The 21,997-nt window shown below is 47.0% G+C and overlaps 1 protein-coding gene across 11 annotated transcripts in view; it reads left to right on the top strand.

Moving 5' to 3' along the window:
* The window catches only part of BCLAF1 (BCL2 associated transcription factor 1), a 372,683-nt gene that overhangs the window by 228,379 nt on the left and 122,307 nt on the right, over nucleotides 1-21,997 (top strand). For 10 of the 11 annotated variants that reach the window (XM_085611511.1, XM_085611510.1, XM_085611507.1 and 7 more), the window contains exon 10: nucleotides 17,846-18,011. In XM_085611511.1, coding sequence (XP_085467637.1) covers nucleotides 17,846-18,011 — 166 coding nt within the window. Of the gene's footprint in view, nucleotides 1-17,845; nucleotides 18,012-21,997 lie in introns of those variants that run through there. The other variant, XR_014963044.1, reaches the window with a different exon arrangement.

The raw sequence follows: 21,997 nt of genomic DNA, 5'->3' as shown, positions 1-21,997 counted from the left end.
TCCACCAATAAAAGAGCATCATCTTCATTTGAAGGAACATCAAATGGAAATTCTCATGCTTCTCTTCAAAGGTGCTATAGAAAATGTACTCAAATCACAAAGGAACCAAGGTTTTTATTCCAGGTTCTTATTAATCAAAAAGAACATAGGTAAATGGGTACCAATACTAGATCTGAGACAGCTGAACAAGTTTCTAAAGAAACAGTGATTTTGGATGATTACTTTACAAAAAGTCCTCCTGATGATTCAGGAAGGGGATTTTATGACTTTCTGCGTACATACTTTTACATTCTCCTTCATCGAAAGCACAGAAAGTACCCTTGATTCTCGGTAGCGGAGCAGCACTTAGTTCAAGGCACTTTCTTTTGGACTCAAATCAGTTCCTCATATTCACCAAATGCCTCGCCCCAGTTGCCAATTTTCGAAGGCGAAAATGTCACTCTGTGTTCCCATACCTGGTCGACTGGCGCCATCCAGGAAAGGAGCAAAAACTTCTACGAATCCCTTCATCAGTTTTTTCGGGAGATTTGGTCTCACTTTGAACAGGGAGAAATCATCGTTGGAATCTCAGACAAAAAATCCAATTTCTGGGAGCTATACTCGACACACAGTTGTGAAAAGGATTTCCATTGCCATAACGTGTGGTAAAGTAGCAGGCAGTGCCAAAGACTATTGCTGGCAATCACAGTGAGGCATTACAAGTCTGTTACTGTTGGGCTTGATGGTATCATGTATAGGCCTCGTTCCATTTTGCAGGCTCCCTATGAAACGTGCCCAGCAATAACTGGATTTGCAATGAAAACAGATAGAATGCTCATGGGAAGATATGGTCATCCCTGAGCTGCGCCTTCTCAGTGGGGGGGTTGAAGCCCATGCCAGGACTAGGTATCCCGGTATGAGGAGAATCTCAATGATGAAGCATGCCACCTTTGGTGAGTGAGGGATTTCATCCGAAAAAAGGAATATCCCAGGGGATGCTGTGATATCTTTTTGGATAACCCGCTCTTGCTCTTGTTAAACTTTTAGACACAGAGTTCTATTTTTTATGATGTTGAATTGGGGAGTCCACCCTCGCAGTTCTTTAAAATTCTCATTGGAATCCCCCCCCCTCCCCCACCCCCCCCCCCCCACACACACACACACACATCCCTTTGTTTGTGAACCAAGTTACGGTCAATGTCACAAGGCGCTTGAAGTGAACTTTAAGGTGGTGGAAGTTTCTAGCATATCTAAACGCAGATCTTTCTTTTCTACTGATAACAGAAAGGTTAATACTCATTATGGATGCTCCATGAATGGATGGGGATCTCACTTGCAAGAACTGTCAACCAGAGGCATCTGGTCTGATGCAGAGAAGAGGCTCCACATCAATGTTTTGGAACTTTGCCCCATATGACTAGGTTTGCAAGTGCTCCTCCCCAGATAGGTAGGTCAACCAGTCCTAGTCAGAGCAGACAACACAGCATCCATGTTCTACGTAGCAAAGCACGGAGGATTGTCACGAGTGAGGAACTAGAACAGAAACAGATGGATTGCATTTTCAATCAATGGGGCCACCCCGCAGTCGATCTGTTTGTCCCACTGAACAGGAAATGGTGGTGCTTCGCAAGCAGGTTCTGACATCAATGGATGATGGGCAATGCTCTTTCAATTAGTTGTTCTGAAATGTTTTCCTACGCTATTCCTCCTTTTCCCCTGATCAGGCTGGGTGTTGAAGTCAGAGATAGACCATTGCTCTCTTATCCTCATTGCTCCAGCATGGCCTTACAAGTATTGGTACAGCGAGCTACTGCGATTATCAGCATGTCCAGCCATTCCTCTGAGGGCGCATCCCAGGATACTTTACAGACATCATGCAGAGAGTCTCCACCACGGTCCCAAGTCACTAAATTTGACAGCATTTTATCTGACCACCTATAAATTGATCATTTAGATCTACCACAAGAATGTAAACCTATTCTGGCACAAGCTTGAGCTCCAGCGACTAATAAGTCCTAGTCATAGGATTTTATTGAGCACACTTATCACCCGAGGGTCTCAAAGCGATAGCCTAAACCCAGAACATGAAGAAAAGAGAATGGAGGCAGCCGGCAGGGAACAAGGAGAGATCCGAACAGCCAGGTTTTTAGAATCTTACAACATTTTCTGTGGTTGGTTTCCATACGTAGTTGCAAAGGTAGCGAGTTCCACAGAGTTGGGGCAAGGTATGAGAAAGTTCTCTTCCAGGGGATACTCATCAAAGCCATAAGCACTGAGTTATCTCCGCCCACTTGCGGGAACCCAGAGCATATACAAAAATACATATATATGTGTATGTAGTAGAAAAGGAGTACATAGTACGAGATAAATATACATGTGTAACATAAAAAATATGCAGCCCTAAACATACCCAATAGGCTAAGAAGCCAGATTTACATGTACTTCTCTAGTATGAAAATAACCCATAAACATATAATGTAAGAGAAGGACATGTACAGTAATAGCATTCTGCAAAAAACCTTTTATTTTCATCAAAGAAAGCGGGTAATGGCAGGCAACTAGTCTAAAGAAGGCTGCTAAAATCAATAACATCCTTGTACAGAAAAGGAAACTGGCACCTCGCCTTTAAGGCCTCAGAGACCCTGAGCACTTTGCCTTTAAGGCCTCCAGGAGACCCTGCTCCCATCATGCAACACAGGTGACTGTTAGGTCAGTTCTTTTTTCCGGCTCCTTCTGTGAGGAACCTGGAGCTTGAGCTTAACTGATTTGGACTTTTTCTAGTCCGAAATTACATTATAACTACTTTTTTCGATATTTCTTGATACTGGTGGTATTTATCAGTCTTTTTCTGACTAATTGGTCATTCTTTTTAGTCAGATATGCCACCTTTATTTTATAAATGTCCTTCCTGTGGGAAGAAGATGGCCAAATCCGATCCTCATTCGCTTTGCGTTGTCTACCTTCTTCGCACAACACAGAGGAATGCTACCACTGACTTCATCTTTCAAGAAGAACATCGAAAGACAGAGAAGATCAGGCTTCTAGGCTTGCTGGAGAGAGGAAAACATCATAAAAGTGGCCCAGAGAGTCTTCATTCATCTGAAGGGCCCTCCTCTGCGAGACAACGGTGAAGATCTGCATCACCAGAAGCTAGAAGTAAGAAAAAACATTACAGCATGTCGTCGACGTCGAGACCAACTAAACAAGTAAGGTTGACGTCGAAGACAAGATCGCCGTCGAGAAGTAGGTCGACGTCGAGACCTGCAAAGCAAGTGAGATAGACGTCGAGGACAGGATCGCCGTTGAGAAGTAGGTCGACGTCGAGACATGCTTCGGGCTCGAAGCATGATAAACCACAGTCGACGTCGAAGCGCCCATCGACGTCAGTGCAGAGGTCGATGTCGAAATCTCCACCCCGTTTTCGATGGTCGGCGTCGAGACATTCCAGATCACCCTCTCGGACCCGTCGGAGGTCTACGTCAAGGGCAGAGTTGACGTCTGATACCGCATGATCACCAGCGATCGACGTCGAAGGGACCGACGTCGAGGACTTCGTCCCATAGATCCCCACCGTCCAGAGTGTCACCTCCACTGTCGTCGTCGATGGTGGCTCATTCTGGTTCGACGTCGAGGCGCTCGACGTCGAGAGACAGGCAAGTTATCCCTGCAGAAGGCGTAGGAAGACCAACGTCTAGATCACGGCTCTTGACGTCGAGGGAGACTTTTTCTTCGCCGGGTATAACTATCATTCAAGTTACAGCCCTCCGGTGAGCAAATCACCTCCTATCAACATGTTGCCCAGATGGTTGGAGGACCTTAGGCACTGGAAGATCCAACCCAAACCTAATGAGAGACCTCTTAGCATGGGATGCTCAAGACCTCCTGCTAGTAGGTCCCCGAGGCGTTCCAGATCTCCATTAAGACAGCGCTCACGCACAAAAGAGCACTCAAGGTCCCGCCGTTCACATACGCCAAGGAGAAGACAGGTGTCCTACAACGACCTCATCAACAAGGTCATCGTATAGAGACTATTCTCCTACTAAATCTTCAACTCCACCTTCCAGGGTTTCCCCTGTTGATGATATTGGGACATTCAACGAGGTGCTCTGTAGAGGTGCCAACAAGTTCAACATAGCCATGTCTGTACCTCTGGTTACTACATCCATTCTATTTGAAACTTTACACCATCGGGCTTCGGCAAAGCCTCTGCTGCCTTTGGTGCCAGGATTGTTAGAGCCTGCGATGAAGACTTTTTTGACACCTGCCACAGTGGACTCGGGTCCCTCAAGAATTTCAAAGAAATACAAAGTCCCACACCAAGATCCCTTGTTTCTGCGGTCTGACCCTCCACCGGATTCCCTTATAGTCGCCGCTGCCAGTAAAGCGCATTCCAATACTTCTATGTCATCTGCTCCTCCAGAGAAGGACCGCAAAAACATGGATTCTTTGGGACGGAGAATGTGCAGTACGTCAGGATCTGTGATGAGTGGCTAGTGCAGCCGCTCTACTGGGGCGATATGACCGATCTTTATGGGACTTTTTAACAAGATTCACAGAGAAATTACCCAAGGAAGATCAAAAGGATTTCCTCGAGATTGTGCAAGAAGGTGGCCTGGTTGCTAACCAGATCATTAGTACAGCGGCCGATTCTGCAGATTTGGCAGCTCATGGATATGCACATGGCATTTGTTCACGAAGATCATCATGGCTTCGTCTCACGGGTCTCAAACCCGATTCTCAAAGAAAGATCGTTAATCTGCCCTTTAATGGATCATCGTTGTTTGGGTCACATGCAGACGACGAAATGGCAAAAATTAAAACTGAATTGGATACTCTCAAGGCTGTAGGCCTTGAAAAGAAGGAATTTCGTTGTCGCTTTCATCTCTATGGCAAACGCTCTTTTCAACAGCGAGGTCAGTCCTCTAACTGGTCATCGCAGAACCAGGGTAAAACGCAACTAAGGTCCCAGTTCCAACAACATAGACCGGGACGTGGCAGAGGCGGTAACAAACAGCAGTCAGCAGCACCAAAGCAGCCACAGAAGCAATGAGGTGTGTCTTCCTCCAAAGCTGTTGTCCACTCCGGTTGGAGGAAGCGTTTCTTTACACCTGGAGGAGTGGAAACGTATAACAAAAGACAAATGGGTCATCAACATTGTTCAAAATGGCTATCTTCTTAAGTTCAAGACTCCTCCTCCATCTATACCTCCGAGAGTCATTTCTCATCGCGACCAACGGTTGTTACAAAAGGAGGTAAACATCTTATTAAGCAAAGGAGCTATAGAAAAAGTTCCCGCTCCTCAAAGAAATCAAGGACTCTACTCTTGTTTCTTCCTTGTGCAAAAAAGAGGCCCCACCACAGAATACAGGCCTATACTGGACTTGAGACTGTTGAACAAATACATTCGCAGAGAGACATTTCGAATGTTAGCACTCTCATCAAATTTTCCCACAGCTTCATCAAGGGGATTGGATGTGCTCCATCGATCTACAGGACGCATACTTCCACGTACCAATATCGAAGAAGCATCGCAAATTTCTACGATTTAGAGTGTCTTTTCAACATTACCAGTATTCAGTACTCCTGCTCGGGCTCAATTCAGCTCCCTGAACATTCTTCAAATGTATGGCTGTGGTGGCCGCCTTCCTCCGCAAGCAGAAAGCATTCATATATCCTTACTTGGACGACTGGCTCCTGAAGAGCTCATCTCCAACTCTACTGCAGGATCATCTCTCATGCTGCCTTCAGCTTCTCCACAACTTGGGCCTTCACGTCAATTTCAAGAAATCCATACTAAATCCAACGCAAAAGATCCATTACCTAGGCTCCTTCCTGGACACCGAAAAAGCAAGCGTGTGTCGTTCGGAGGAGAGGTTGTCATCAATCCAAGGAAAATGCCTGACCCTTCTTCACACGCATCTCCCCATAGTTGGACAGGTGTCATCACTACTGGGATCAATGGCGTCGTGTATGTTATCTGAAAGAAACACGTTGGATTCCTCACCTTAGAATATCCCCAGGCGTCAGACTGGATCCGGAAGATTTTTGTAGCAATACCCCTTGCGCGTCTGCGGCTCCGCGTCCATCGTTGGCGTCGTGCGCCGGAATGACGTCGTCGGAGTACTTAGACGCCGCCCTCGCGCGCCGACGTCAGTTATTCTTTTTTCCGCGCCAGTAAGCGCCGTTCCTGGAGAGCTACGCCTTTAGTCATTGTTTGATTAAATATTTTGACTCTTTTTGGTCACTTCATCGACTCGTGTTCCGATTGTATGGCCCTGACCTTGAAAGCTAGGCGGGAGCGGTCCCGTAAGCTTCTCGAGCTTCGCCACTCGGCTCCGCGCCCCTCTCGATCCCGGTCCAGGAGGAGGTCCAAGGATCAGTCGCGGAGCCGCGGTCGACCTCATCGCTCGTCTGGCTCGAAGTCTTCGGGTAAGTCGAAGCGCTCCAAGAAGTCCAAGAGGCGACACCGCTCTTCGGACTCCCCTCGCCGGTCGCGCGACTTGGCCGAGGGTCAGGGTGGTTCCACCCCCGTGGCTCCGCCGGAGCCGCAGGCGCCGCGCATGTCCCCATACCCGCCAGTCCCTGGGACTGACGCGACGCCGGCGGAGGTCAGTGCCTTCCTCTCGGCCATGAGGAGCCTGGCCCCGCCGTCGACGCCCGCTGGCGCGCCTTCGGGCCCCGCGGACTCGACTGGGCGACCTTGCGCGCCGGCGGCTCCGGCCCCGGCGCCGTTGGAGGCTCCGGCCCAGACGCCGCAGGTCCCCGAGGGGCCCAGGCCTGGCCCCCGTCGACGCCGGTCGACCTAGTCACGCCTCCTCCGCCGGCGTCGACACCGGTGCCACCGCCGACTCCGGTCGACGTCGATCCCCGGATCAGCCCCTGTCCGGACCCCACGCCGGTGCGGCGCCACTCGACGCCGCATCCGACGCCGCTAGAGACGCATATTGTCTATCGACCGGCTCCGATCATTCCTCCTGTTTACCAGGAATCGGATGACTGGGGCGACTGGGAGGGGTCCGTGGACCCTATGGCCCTTCAGGGCCAACTTTCGCAGGACTGGGCAAATGAACTGGGGGAGGCCAGTGGTTTGGATACCTCACCGGACACTGGATTCATCTCTCCTCCGACTGTGGCTTCGGAGGAGGGTGCAGCTTTTTCTGTGGTGCTGCGCAAGGCGGCCGAAGCCCTTGGGCTTGAGCTGCCTGCCGTGGCTGTGAGGACTAACATCCTCACTGAGGTGCTTCAGTCTGCCGCATGCTCCATTGAGCCTCTGCTGCCATTCAATGAGGCCCTCACTGACGTTCTGCAGGGCACCTGGTCCAGGCCCTCCACAGTCCCTCCTGTGGATAGGAACGTTGCCAGGCGCCACCGCCCTGCTCCGGGCGACCCCAGTTTTCTGTCCCAACACCCCACCCCGAGAGTCTGGTTATCCAGGCCTCTACCTCCCAATCCTCCTTCCCATCCGCTCCTCCGGACCGGGATTCCAAGAGACTGGAACAGTTTGGTAAGAAGCTGTTCTCTTCGCTCAGTTTGGGCCTGCGGTCATTGAACACCGTCTGTCTCTTGGACCGTTATTCCCACTCTCTGTGGGATGCGGTGGAGGACGTGCTGCCACTGTGCCCGGAGGAGGCCCGGGCGCGGCTTTCCTCGGCTCTGGCCGATGGGAGAGATGCAGCGCGCCATGCAATCCGATGTGGACTCGACTCTACGGACTCGCTGGGTAGGGCGATTTCTACCACGGTGGCGCTTCGACGTCAAGCCTGGCTGCGGTCCACGTCCTTTTCAGGGGATGTCCAGAGCACTCTCATGGACATGCCTTTTGACGGCGCTCGCCTTTTTGGTGAGAAAGCGGACAGTGCGCTGGCTCGCTTCAAGGACTCCCGGGCTACGGCCAAGTCCTTGGGCCTCTCGGCCCCGCGGCCACAACCTTCCGCTTTTCGCCCCTTTCGTGGCCAAGTAAGGGGCACCTCCTCACGTCCGCCTAGCCACCGGCCGCAGAACCAGCCTGCATGCGGTCGCGGACGTGGTTTCCGCCGAGGCGGTACTGGAGGACAACGCGGTCAATCCACATCCACCCCGGCAGCATCCGCCTCAAAGCCTACCTAGTCCGAGCTTTCAGGCCCATTCCTCGCCAGTGGGTGGCAGGGTTCGCCATCACCTGCTCCACTGGCGTACCATTACTTCGGACAGGTGGGTGCTGCAAAGGGGGCCTGCGCCCTATCTTGGACCTCAGGAACGTCAATGTCTTCCTCCGGAAGGAACGGTTCAAAATGTTGACTTTGGCTCAGGTTCTAGCTGCCCTAGACCCTGGAGACTGGATGGTAGCGTTGGACTTGCAGGACGCATATTTCCACATCCCCGTCCTGCCGGCCCACCGGCGTTACCTGCGGTTCACGGTGGGCCAGGAGCACTTTCAGTTCACCGTGCTCCCCTTCGGCCTTACCAGTGCCCCTCGGGTGTTCACGAAAGTGATGGCGGTGGTCGCAGCTCATCTGCGCAGATCAGGGGTTCCAGTCTTCCCCTATCTCGACGACTGGTTGTTGAAGGCGGGCTCGCCCCAGGCAGTCGTCTCCCAACTCCAGACTACGGCGGATCTCCTGCATTTGCTGGGGTTTTCCATCAACGTGCCGAAGTCACACCTGAGTCCTTCTCAGAAGCTCCTCTTCATCAGAGCGGTTCTCGATTCGGCGCAGTTCTGGGTTCATCCACCGGAACAGCGGGGCCGGGATATACAGGCCCTGATTCCCATCTTTCGGCCTCTATCCTGGGTTTCGGTCAGGCTAGTGTTGCGGCTTCTGGGGCTGATGGCCTCCTGCATCCTACTAGTGCATCACGCCAGGCGGCGCATGCGGGCTCTGCAGTGGGACCTGAAGTTTCAGTGGGCCCAGCATCACGGCAACCTCTCCGACCATGTCTTGATCTCAGAGGGCACTGCACAGCAGTTGCAGTGGTGGCTCACGGACCGCGATTGGGTCACGGGCAAGAGCCTCTCCCTACCCCTACCGGAGCATGTCGTAGTGATGGATGCGTCCCTTCTGGGATGGGGTGGCCATATGGGAGAGGCGGAGATCAGAGGCCTCAGGTCTCCGGCGGAGTCTTGCCTCCACATCAACTTGTTGGAGCTGAGAGCGATCCGACTTGCACTGAAAGCCTTCCTTCCCTCTGTCCGGGGAAGTGTCGTGCAGGTGTTCACGGACAACACCACCGCCATGTGGTATTGCAACAAACAGGGCGGGGTGGGGTCGTGGCCCCTTTGTCAGGAGGCTCTGCGCCTCTGGACATGGCTGGAACACCAGGGCATCACCCTAGTGGTTCAACATCTGGCGGGCTCTCTGAACGCCAGAGCAAACGAACTCAGCCGCCGGTGCATGGTGGATCACAAATGGCGTCTGAACTCCGAGGTGGCGCAAGGTCTCTTTCAGCAGTGGGGAGAGCCTTGGTTAGATCTATTCGCCACTGACGAGAACGCGCAATGTCAGCAGTTCTGCGCGTTGGAATTTCCAAGGCGGCACTCGCTCGGCGACGCTTTTCGTCGCGAGTCGAGTTGCGGTCTGTTGTATGCCTTTCCGCCTATACCACTTCTGCCCAGAGTGCTGAAGAGATCAGGCGCGACCGGGCCCAAGTCATCTTGGTCGCTCCGGATTGGGCACGAAGGTACTGGTATACCGAGCTGCTCAGTATGTTGACCGATCCTCCGATACGTGTGCCCCTTCGGGAGGATCTTCTGTCGCAGCAGCAGGGGACGGTCCTCCACCCGAACCTGTCCAGCCTCCACCTCCATGCGTGGAGATTGAGTGGCGGCAGTTGATGCCATTTGACTTGCCTCCTGAAGTCTGTGATATCATTCTGGCAGCCAGGCGTCCCTCCACAAAGACGGTATACGCCTGCCGGTGGAACAAATTTGTGCCATGGTGCACAGCGAAGGCTGTGGATCCCCTTTCCGCCCCTCTTTCTGAGGTTCTCCTCTTTCTTCTTTCTTTGGCCCAGCAGGGCTCTTCCTTGGGCACCTTGAAAGGTTATCTTGCTGCCATCTCTGCCTTCTTACGGCTTCCTGATCAGCCCTCTCTTTTTAAGTCCCCGGTAGTTTCACGCTTTCTTAAAGGCATGACTCACACGTTCCCTCCTGTCCCTTTCGTAATGCCTCAGTGGGACTTGAATCTTGTCTTAACATTCCTGTTGTGCGCTCCCTTTGAGCCTCTTCACAAGTGTCCTCTTAGTCTTCTGACTCTTAAGACTGCTTTCCTGGTAGCCATCACCTCGGCTAGACGGGTGAGTGAGCTCCAGGCTCTATCGTCCAAGCCTCCTTTTCTATCTGTTCATCCGGACAGGGTTGTCCTTCGGCCTCGTCCTTCCTTTCTACCGAAAGTGGTGACCCCCTTTCATCTTGGGCAATCTGTCACCTTGCCCACCTTCTTTCCGCCTCTGCATCCTTCCAAAGAGGAAGAGCGGCTCCACCGTCTGGACCCAAAACATGCGCTCTCCTTTTATTTGGACCGCACAAAACAGTTCTGGGTGGACGACCAGCTTTTCGTTGGCTACGTGGTTGCTAAGAAGGGGAAAGCTGTGCACAAACGGACCATCTCCCGGTGGGTCGTTTTGTGTAGAAAAACCTGTTATTCCTTGGCAAAAAAGGACCCTCCTGTTGGGCTGCGAGCCCATTCTACTCTGGCCACAGCGGCTACTACTGCTTTGGGACGGGGAGTCCCTTTGCAGGACATCCGTCAGGCGGCGACGTGGGCTTCGCTGCACACGTTTGCCAGGCATTATTGCCTAGACAGCCAAGTCCGGAGGGATGGCTTCTTTGGCCGTTCTGTCCTCCAGGACTTTCTGGTGTGATCTTGGTTCGCAGACCCACCACCGGGGTTGGTATTGCTTGGGTATCTATTCTACGGTGAGGAGTCTAACGTGTTTCTTTCAGATGAACAAGTTACTTACCTTCGGTAACGATGTATCTGTAAGAAACATTAGTTAGTTAGATTCCTCACCGACCCACCCATTCTCCCCGTTCTGCGAACTGACATCTAGGGTTAAGGCTATCCTTTTCAGGGCCCTAGATTTTTTTGGCACCAGTGTCGGTCTCATGCATGGCTCTGCGTTCCTGGCGCGGAGAGCTATGTACCAGAACTGACGTCAGTGCGCGAGGGCGGCGTCTAAATACTCCGTCATTCCGGCGCACGACCCCAACGACGGACGCGGAGCCGCAGACGACGCCTAGTGACGCGCAAGGGGTATTGCTACAAAAATCTTCCGGATCCAGTCTGACGCCTGGGGATATTCTAAGGTGAGGAATCTAACTAACTAATGTTTCTTACAGATACATCGTTACCGAAGGTAAGTAACTTGCTCTATAGTACCAAATGCACGATTACACATGCGTCCACTACAACAATGTTTGGAGGACCAGTGGATGCAAGTATCAGGGTGCTGGGAGGATCAGATAATTCTCCATCAATCAGCCAAGGACTCCATCCGGTGGTGGATGAAGCGATCGCACCTGATGAAGGGAGTCCCTTTCCACCAGGACCCTCCAACCCATACTTTAGTCACGGACGCTTCTCTCCAGGGTTGAGGTGCTCATATGGGCCCTCTGCAAGTACGAGGTCTACGGTCCGACTCCGAGCAGAGCTACCACATCAACCTGCTAGAGTTTAGAGCCGTACATTTAGCTCTCAAGTCCCTGTTTCCGTCGTTCAAGTCTCGCTCCATTCTAATACAAACGGACAATACAACGACGATGTATTATTTGAACTAACAGGGAGGTACCCGATCAAGAACACTCTCCATAGAGTCTCAAACCATATGGAACTGGCTTCTAGCGAGAGACCTGTCAATAGTAGCCGTTCATCTACCGGGCTCGCTCAACTCCTAGGCGGACTTTCTCAGCAGAGACTTCGTCGAAGCCCACGATTAGGATCTCAACAACGAAGTTGCTCACAGCATCTTTCGAGAATGGGGGAAGGCAGACATCGACCTGTTTGCAGACGCGGTAAACGCAAAATGCCCCGTCTTCGCATCCAAGTTTCCCCAGCAAGGATCTCAAGGGAATGCCCTTTTGATCGAATGGTCTCCGAGCTTACTGTACGCTTTTCCACCGATCCCGTTGATACCAGTGGTAATCAACAAGTTGTACAGGACCAACTCCAGGATGATCCTAATAGGTCCGGAGTGGTCTCACCAGTGGTGGCTTCCGGACCTCCTTCAACTATCGGAAGTGCCACACAAGAGGTTGCCATGCCGCCCGGATCTCCTATCCAAACAGGCAGGGAGAGTATTCCACCCCAACCTGTCCTCACCCCGGTTGACAGCATGGCTCCTGAAGTCATCCAATATGGACACCTACAATTGAATCCAGACTGTATGGCTATTCTCAAAGAAGCGAAAAGACCTTCCATGAGGAAATCATATGCTTTCAAGTGGAAGCGGTTCTTCCTAAGGTGTATGGACAATGGACATGATCTCATCCGGGGTCAGGAAAAGATGATTTTACCCTACTTGCTGCATTTGGCTAGATCTGGTCTTCAGTTCACCTCTATCAAAGTCCACCTTGCAGCAATCGCAGCCTATAGGAAGTCTCCCAACCAGACTTCTTTGTTTAGAATCCCGGTGGTAAAGGATTTTCTTGAGGGCTTGAAAAAGGTCTACCCACCGGTCAGGTCTCCCTCTCCTCCATGGGATCTTAACATTGTGTTGACAACGTTGAAGGGGGCTCCTTTTGAGCCGATTCATAAAGCTTCCTTGCAGCATTTAACATGGAAAGTTGCGTTCCTGGTGGCCATTACATCTGCTCGCAGGGTGAGTGAGATCCAGGCTTTTTGCTGTAAGGAACCTTATACTGTGTTCCACGCTAACAGAGTAGTTCTCAGAACACATCCTAGCTTTTTGCCTAAAGTAGCCTCGGACTTTCACATTAACCAGAACTATCACTTTACCTACCTTTTTTCAGAATCCTTCGAATCCTCCAGAAAGATCTCTCCATTCCCTAGATCTCAAGAGGGTTCTTGAGTTTTATTTGGACAGAACAAAGACAATGAGGAAATCAGAACGTTTGTTTATTAACTATGGTCCTGTTAACACAGGTTCTGCAGCTTCCAAAAGATCCATTTCTAGATGGATAGTTTCTTGTATTCTTCTGTCATACCAATTGGCCAACAAATCCCTTCCGCGGAAGCCCAAGGCCTATTCCACTAGGGGAAAAGCTTCTACCACGGCTCTCCTGAGGGATGTCCCCAAGGCAGAAATTTGTAAAGCAGCTACATGGCGATCAGATCATATCTTTAATCGCCACTACTGTTTAGATGCTGACACGCAGGCAGACGCTCAGGTTGGGCAAGCCTCGCTGAGAAACTTGATTGCTAATACTGTTTAACACGTGTAAGTCTATTTAGTTCGCTGTTTTTTGCTCGTCCGCTCGGAAGTGGGTATGGGCTTGCTACTCTATTCAGTGCTTATGACTATTGATGAGTATCCCCTGGAAGAGAAGGATAAGTTCCTTACCTGTAATCCTAGTTCTGTTCCAGGGGTATACTCATCAAAGTCATAAGCAACCCTCCCGCCTCCCCGGACGAGCATTAACAGTTTACTTGTTCTTCTTGCATCTTTGATGCAGGTTCCTACAGGTTTCTTATACTGTACAAAAGAACTGACCTAACTGTCACCTGTGGTGCATGATGGGAGCAGGGTCTCCTGGAGGCCTTAAAGGTAAAGTGCTCAGGGTCTCTGAGGCCTTAAAGGCGAGTTGCCAGTTTCCTTTTCTGTACAAGGATGTTATTGATTTATGCAGCCTTCTTTAGGCTAATTGCCTGCCATTACCTGTTTTCTTTGATGAAAATAAAAGTTTTTTTGCGGAATGCTATTACTGTACATGTCCTTCTCTTACATTATATGTTTATGGGTTATTTTCATACTAGAGAAATACATGTAAATCTGGCTTCTTAGCCTATTGGGTATGTTTAGGGCTGCATATTTTTTATGTTATACATGTATATGTGTATAATTATCTCGTACTATGTACTCCTTTTCTACTGCATACACAAATATATGTATTTTTGTATATGCTCCGGGTTCCTGCATGTGGGCGGAGATAATTCAGTGCTTATGACTTTGATGAGTATACCCCTGGAAGAGAACATGGATTACAGGTAAGTAACTTATCCATCTCCCGCCATTCCTGGCGGTACGGATCTTAAAAGGGATGAGAAAATGTTTGTTAAAAGACCTGAGGGTTCTGGTGGGTTTATACCAGATACGTTTTTTTGCAAGATAACGTGGTCTGTTCCCATAGATGATTTTGTGGACCAGGCAGTTGAACTTAAAAAGGATACGTTTCCTGATGGGAAGCCAGTGAAGAGCTCTCAGACTTGGTGCCAACTGGGACAGAGAGGGTACATTTAATACAAGTCTGGCAGCTGTGTTTTATAGCACCTGTAGTTTGGTGAGAAGCTCTGCATTAATGGAGGCCATCAGGGCGTTTCCATAATGAAGTCGACTGATGATTAGTCCTTGGACCAGCTGCATCCTAGATGCCATGGGGACCCATTGGAAGATCTTACGAAGACTGTGCATTGGTCCATAACAAATGCACGTCACATGATTAACATGGGCTGTCATGGAGAGGTTATCAATCATCACCCCAAGGTTACGGACTACCGTTTTGGCTAATGGACCGGGGCAGAGATTGGGAGGCCACCAATTACTCGACCTCCGTGTTTGAGCTTTCCCAAAAAGGATGATTTCCGTATTGCTAGTGTTAAGTTGCAAAATATTAGTTTGCATCCAGATGTTAGTCAGTCATGCACTTTATAGATCAAAGTTTGGTAACCGTTGGTTTTGGGCCTAGAATAATCAGTAATTGTGTATCGTCAGCATACCACACGGTGTCGAAGCCATGTGATCTGATCACTCTAGCTAGAGGTGCTTAGAATGAAACCTTGGGGTACACCCTTGTCTATCACTTGGCTATGAGAGGCAAAGGTACCGATGTGTACTTTCGAAGATCGATCAGTTAGGTAGCTCCTAAGCCAGCTCAATACTGTGCCCCTGACTCCCATCTCCCACAGACTGTTCACAAGCCTCCCGTGGGAGATGGTGTCAAAGGCAGCCGAAAGATCGAGTAGGACCAAAATGGCTGACTGATCAGCGTAAATGGACAGTCGGATGTTGTCGACTACCTCCGACAGTGCAGTTTCCGTGCAGTGAGCAGCCCAAAACCCAGATTGGAAAAGGTCCAGCAGTTTATTGCTCTCTAAAAAAAAAAAAAGTAGATAGTGGTCTGTTGAGGACTCCAGGACTTTCCCAAAAAAAGGGAGACGTGAGATGGGCCGATAGTTGTTTGGTTCCTTGGGGTCCAGGGTGGACTTTTTTAAGATAGGCTGAACCATGGCTGCCTTCCATTTTGTGGGAACCGTTGAATGACATAAGGATACATTGAAAAGCTCAGTGAAGCCTGTTAGAAGAGCTGGTCCAATTATGGACAGAATGTGGGGTGACACTGGGTTGGCAGGGGAGCCTGATTTGATCTTCGAGGGGGCTTTACTAACTTCCTCTTCTGTGAAATTAGTGAATTCATTTAGAGAAGTTAGAGTGGAAGTGTGATCACAGACGGACCCGGTGGTACAGACGTTCACATGACTGGTTAGGAAAGAGGCTATGAATGTTATTGATTTTTTTCCTCAAAGAAAGTGGACAAAGTGTCCACCCTGTCCTGTGGGACGGGTTCAGACTGACAGGATATGGGGCTGGTAAATTCTTTTAATATTTTATCTTATAGAGTTTTGTGAGAGGTGGAGGCCTTATTTATTCTGTTGCCTATTTCATTTTTCTCGGCTTTTGAAATATGATCAAGGTAACGTCTGTGAATAAGTTTATAGGCCTGTCTGTCCTCGGTGCTTTTGCATTGCCTCCATTTACGTTCGTCTTGCATGGTTGCTAGCGTATCTGATTTTAAAACATCAGTAAACCAAGGTGACGTTTTATGATTGCGTTTGACTTTAGTCGGGGGGGGCAGTAGTGTCAAGGGCCTCTAATTGCCACCTCAAATGTTTCAATTGCAAAATTTAAGTTGTCCGTATTAATCTGGGGTGGAGTGTTGAAATGGTGAGAAAGTTGCTAAGCTAACTTTCTTCCAGGGCCTACTCCATTTCTGTTCTTTACAGGGATTACTCTGAGTGGAAGAATTCTGTAGAAAGAATTTTAATAGGTGATGGTCTGACCAAAGACAATGCTAAATGGAGTAGTTTCTGTGTCTGATGCAGGAATAATGGTCATCATTCACTTCAGATATAACCTATTCAGATCCTTCCCTTTTTGTTAAATTTAGCCAAGAGTGGACTCAAATATTCTTCAGTCAGGGTCCATCTGGCTGCAGTCGAGATGCAGAAGAATTGATCCATCAACGTCAACTCTCTTTCCCAGAAGATCTTTAAACAGTTAGTGAAAGGGCTCTCCAGAGCATTTCCACCTCTTCGACATTCTCCGGTTTCATGGGAACTTAATACAGTCCTCAGTCAGCTGATGCTAGCTTCTTTTGAGACTGTACATAAAGCAGACATCTCCTAGCTCTAACATCCGCGAGGAGAGTGGGAGAGATTCAAGCATTCACAATCAGTGAAAATGTTCTCCGATTCATGAAGGACAGGGTAATTCTTAGAACCAATCATAAATTCATTTGAAAGGTTTCAACTGACTCCTCATAATGAACCGGTCATTCTCAGATCTTTTTTCCAACTCCATCTTCAACAGCAGAAAGATCATTACATTCTTTGGATTTGCGTAGATATTTCAAATTCTATATAGACAAGACTAATGGCATACGCACATCAGATCAGCTGTGGTGTTAGGTCAACCGTGAAGAGGTCGAGCCCTGCCCAAACAGGGGATAGCTTGTTGGCTCACAGCCTGCCTTGCTTTCTGTCATGCCAAAGCTAAGTGTCCTCTCTATGGGAAAGTGAGGGTGCATTCCACCAGAGGCATTGATTCAGCTGTGGCACTCTATTCTGGGGTGCTCTTGAAGGACATCTGCCATGCAGCCACCCCGAGGACCAGGCGTACGTTCAGGAAGCACTAATGCCTAGATGTGAACGCAGAAGTGAGAAACTTGTTCCATTAAAGGTGAGCCTGGTTCTTGCTCTGTTGTATTTTATAATTGCTATTCTCATTAAAGCACGTGAATATATAAAAGATCCAGTGTTAGAGAAGAAATTAGTTACCCGTAACTCCTGTTCTCCAACATTGATATATTTTATATATTCACATTAGACCCTCCCTCCTTCTGGGTCAGAGGCTCATAGTATTTTATTCTCACACTTGTGCTTGGAAGTCGGAGCTATGGTGGCCTCTAGGGGGTGGGGATAGGAGAGCTTAAGCTTCCGCCTCGTTGGCTGAAGTTTGGGTTATTTCAAATGGAATGGATGTGCTACTTAAAATGCAATTTTATCTGAGTGCATGTATGCTAAATAGGAGCTGAGGTGTCAGTTGGTATTTGAACTTTGTTTTAGACATACCTGAGAAATGCATTCTATTGCATTGAAGTCAGTTCTCTATTTAAAATAAAAAATCTTGAGGAAAACCTATAATGTTAATTCTGTGACCTTCTCTTTTGAACTGGGAAGATTTCAAATGTGTTCCGGAGGTTTAGTGGTATAGCTTGACTACATGTGTAACATAATGTTTCTTACAGATATTCCTCCTGGTGAATTTGTAAGATAAGATCACTAGTAAGCAAGTTGTCAAAAGAACGTTCATTGCAATAAAATAATCGAGTCAGCCAATGTTTAAAGCAGAGCGCTAAGGCCTTCTTTTGTTAGCCCTATCTAAAAGACCATTTTAAAATGAGTATTTCGGCGTGCCTTAACTTTGTTTTCTTTTGCAGCAAACGCAAGAACAAAGAACAGGAACGTTCGCAGTCTCCCTCCTCCTCCTCTTCTTCTCGAGAAGAAAAGACAAAGAAGAAAGAGCGGGACGAAGAGTTCAGGAGCCAGCAGGAGCAGAAAGATTATTCAGGTTTTGCTGGTCCCAGCAGACCGAGAGGCACCTTTGTAAGTTAATGGAACCTGAATGGGGGTGTTTGTTCTTTGTTTGCAGAGTGCACCAATTTCCTCTTAGATGTAAAAGGACTTCCTTAGATGGAACTTTGGAGAGAACCTAGAAACAGTGTTTTGGTATCATTCATTTTGTTGACTATTTCTTTTTCGGTACCAACTGTTATTTAGTATTTCATATTCTGTTCTTCATCAATGAGTGTTCATTAAGTAACGCTAAACAGTACCAACCACCGGACATATCTCAACACACTTAAAAAGTAGAGAAAAACTCTCCAAAGCAAAATGAGAATGCCTATGAGCAAGCAACATGTACTTTACGTATTTGATGTTTTAAAACCAAATAGACAAAATGCTAAACAGATTATAAAATTAAATGTGTATTCAAAAACATATGTGACAATCATTTTTCCTCTTTGAAAAGTGCAAAATGAAAGGAAATTGTACTCACAGGCGTACAGCAGAGCATAGAGAGAAAACATGTGCTGTCACTTTAATCTGCCATGGCCCCACCGCAATCGTAAAAAAAGACAGTGGAAATCCTTCATTTTTCCAGCATTAGCAGTATATATTCAAATGCATAAACATATACTTGTCATGCTTAAACCTTATAATCAATGTTAATATAACAGCAATGTACACTCAATAGCACTGAAAGCAGCAACTTTGTTTTTTAAAGTTTTGTTTACTTAAATTGTCTTTTAATTCTTATTTGTGTATCTAAATCCTTTCAAATAAAGCAATCTGTGGAGTAATGCAATCACCATATTCTTTCTTCAGTGGAATACAATATCCTTAAGGGTGAAGCAAGGACACAGATAAATAATGCAGAGCACAGCATGCCTTTTGACAGAGGAAAAACTTCAAATAACACCACAACTACATGAATCCGTGTGCATAAGCAAAGTGTATGAAAGGCTTCCCATAGTGGACTATTGCGGCAGCGTCCCCAACCCAGAAAAATCATGTCCCAGGCCCGTGATTTTGTTTTCTGTATCAATTGACACGAAAGGTCTTGTATATCTTTGAGTCTAGAAGACTGGGTTTGTTAAGGGTGTGAGGAGTAAGGAAGTGTATGGAACACAACACCAAATCATTGCCACATCCCTTACTTACATTGTGTGGAATAATAGCAGAAGTGTTAAAACTGCCTCTGGTGTGGAGTAGGAATGCTTGAAATCTGGAGTTGAAAATCCTCTGCCTTGTATGGCAACGTCGGCGTTATCTTGATAATTAGTGATCACCGGTTACAGAAGAATTTTAGTTAATTGAACTGTGTTATTCACAAAGAGATATAACTAATAGAGCAAGACCTCCATTTTCATTAAAGCAACATTGCTAGACAGCGGAAGTGGAAAATCAATGCACAGTCTTACCAGAGCCGGCATTTTATCATATACTGCTCCATAATTCTCTCTGATGGTATTTTATCTCACATTGTTTACTACATTGCATGAGGGGAAATTATACAGATTTACTCCAATATGTGGTCAGAACAGATGTGACACTAAAACAAGATTATTCACGGATAATGGGAGCCAATACATAGAGCATTAGATAGGACTATTACAAAAGCGCAAGCCTCTATGAATAAAACTCTCGTAATAAACTGACTCAGTTGACCGGTCAAATAGTATTGGGGATAAAAGGCATTCTTGGCATGTGCCCCTTGGGGTTATTACTGGTGCTGATTCAAGCACAATCATTTAGCTACCAAACTTCAATACAAAAGCGTAACCGATTTTGGAAAATACCTTCCTACTCCCAAATTGTTAACTACCGTGAAAAAAAATAAAAGAAACTTGAATTGATGATCCAGGATGCCTATTCTGGCCATAGCAGCCTAGTTTGACAAAATCCTCAAAAGCTCTTCTTTCAAACTAAGAAGCATTTTTACTCAGGGAAAATCAAGCTTTTCTTGTTAAGTGTTTGCGAGCCTGAAGACCCTCCATTCATAGTAAAATTCTAGTGTCGTACACCCCCCTCCCCCAACCTTTTCCATGGCTGAGTCTTCTGTCTTAATATTGCTCTTCAAAGTCTGCAAATGTTTGTCAAAATGAAGGTCTGTATAAAAAATCTAAACACTATATGCTTGTATCGTTAACATCGTAGGCATGTTCCAGAAAAAGAGCTGAGGTAGTTTTCAAGATCAGTCTTCAAGGAGGGAATGGCCCCAGAAGTTAGAATCATTCAGAGAAATTAACTGAATAGACTCATTTCCCCATTGACAATAATCTTGTTGTGTTCTTTCAACATGAATCTGAATCTAAGCTTGATATTAGGCCATTAGTTTAGGACAGTGGTTGACAAACGTTTTAGAACCACAACCCACTTTTTATAACGACAAACGTTTGCAAACCACCTACCTTTAAAAGGATATGAGACAGGCGATATGTTTTTTTTCTCAATTGAACTAAAGCATAGTGTGGTAGGACAATATTGACAGATTGCACATTTTCCATTGAAATGCCCACTTAAGTTGCACAAGCACACAAACGTACAGTTTTACTGATAAAACTATATTGCACACAAATGATAATGTGTGGAAATAGTTTCATTGAATATTTATTATTTGTGCCTCACCAAGTAAAGCATCTTAATTTGTTCTGATCCTATTAAAATCTTTGTTTCAATCACACTTCACAATTAGAAAAAGTGGTAAATGTTTGCTTTCCTAACTGCTGAAGGTTTACAGTTAATTTACAGGTATTTACAGTTTGTTTTCATGCTAGGAAAAAATGATATCGTACAGAATTTCCTTTCACACTCGTGTACCCCAGCAAGATTGTCACATAATTGACTTTTCTTTCTCTGATTGCAAAGTGAGGTGAGTTTCTAAACATAATTTCCCAAGCTACAAAACATTAGCAATTAGTCTGAACATATAGACTGACATTAGACCTCTGTCTTCGTAACACAGCAAATGTGACCAGATAAATTCAGAATTTAAAGTCATCTCTATTTATTGCTTGGACTTTCCTGACCCACCAAAAATCTGCTGATTACCCACCAGTGGGTCGCAACCCATAGTTTTGGAAACACTGTTTAGGATATCTTTCTCCATCACCTACGACAGCATAAATTTGCCAACTTTCAGTTGTCCAGTTGTACTTGCACATATACTTTCCATTAAGTACCCTAGACACTCTAGACCCTGTACTCGTGTTGCTTTCTTTGTACACATGCTCTCATATATTATATATAAAGCTTTCCTAGTACCGGTTAGTAATATCTCGATCTAGAAAAAACTAAATGTGAAGTATGTAAGTTTTTCAATGTTAAAACACAACTGAGGATGGAGAAAGTAGTCTAAGTGTAGCTCCGTTAAGAAAAATGGACTGCTTCTCAATCACCCCTTAAAGCAAAATTGGAAGCAATGCCAACTACTGTTTCATCCTTGGAATTCCTCAGTGGCTAAATGAACCCATAAACCTGCTACCAAGAGTCAGACATCCGGCCAGGCTCATAAGGTAATACCAAGAAAAGCTGCATCATGCTCCCAGGAAGCATTGGTCTCTTCTTCATCAGTAGTTATGAGCACTGAATTGTTCCATCCACGCCCCCCATCTCAGAACTTTACATAATAAATATATTTGTATATGCACAAGCTCTTCTTGCAAGAGACAAAGTGTATTTATACAGAAGAAAATAGCCTTTGCAGCCTAAAAAAGGGCTAGAAACTGCCAAATTTCATTTAAATTTCCAATTGTAGCAGCACAGACAGTGTGAAGTGACTAGAAATATCTGTGTTACTCCTCTTTAGGTAGTAGAAAAATAAAGGAAATGCCGGGTAATGCTAGCATGTAGGATGCACAATTAGAGCAGTACTGTCACTGTGCCTTTAAGGCCTCACCTTTGCTCCAGTGTCCCATCATGCATTAGGGGAGACTATTAGGTCAGTTCATTTTTCCCGCTCCTGTAAACCGGATTCTAGAGCACTGAGCTCAGCTTTTATGGCTCTTTTTCAAAAATATTTTTTGAAA

This window comes from Triturus cristatus, chromosome 6, assembly GCF_964204655.1.
Source record: "Triturus cristatus chromosome 6, aTriCri1.1, whole genome shotgun sequence".
Lineage (NCBI taxonomy): Eukaryota > Metazoa > Chordata > Amphibia > Caudata > Salamandridae > Triturus > Triturus cristatus.
This window is presented reverse-complemented; position numbering and strand designations above follow the sequence as displayed.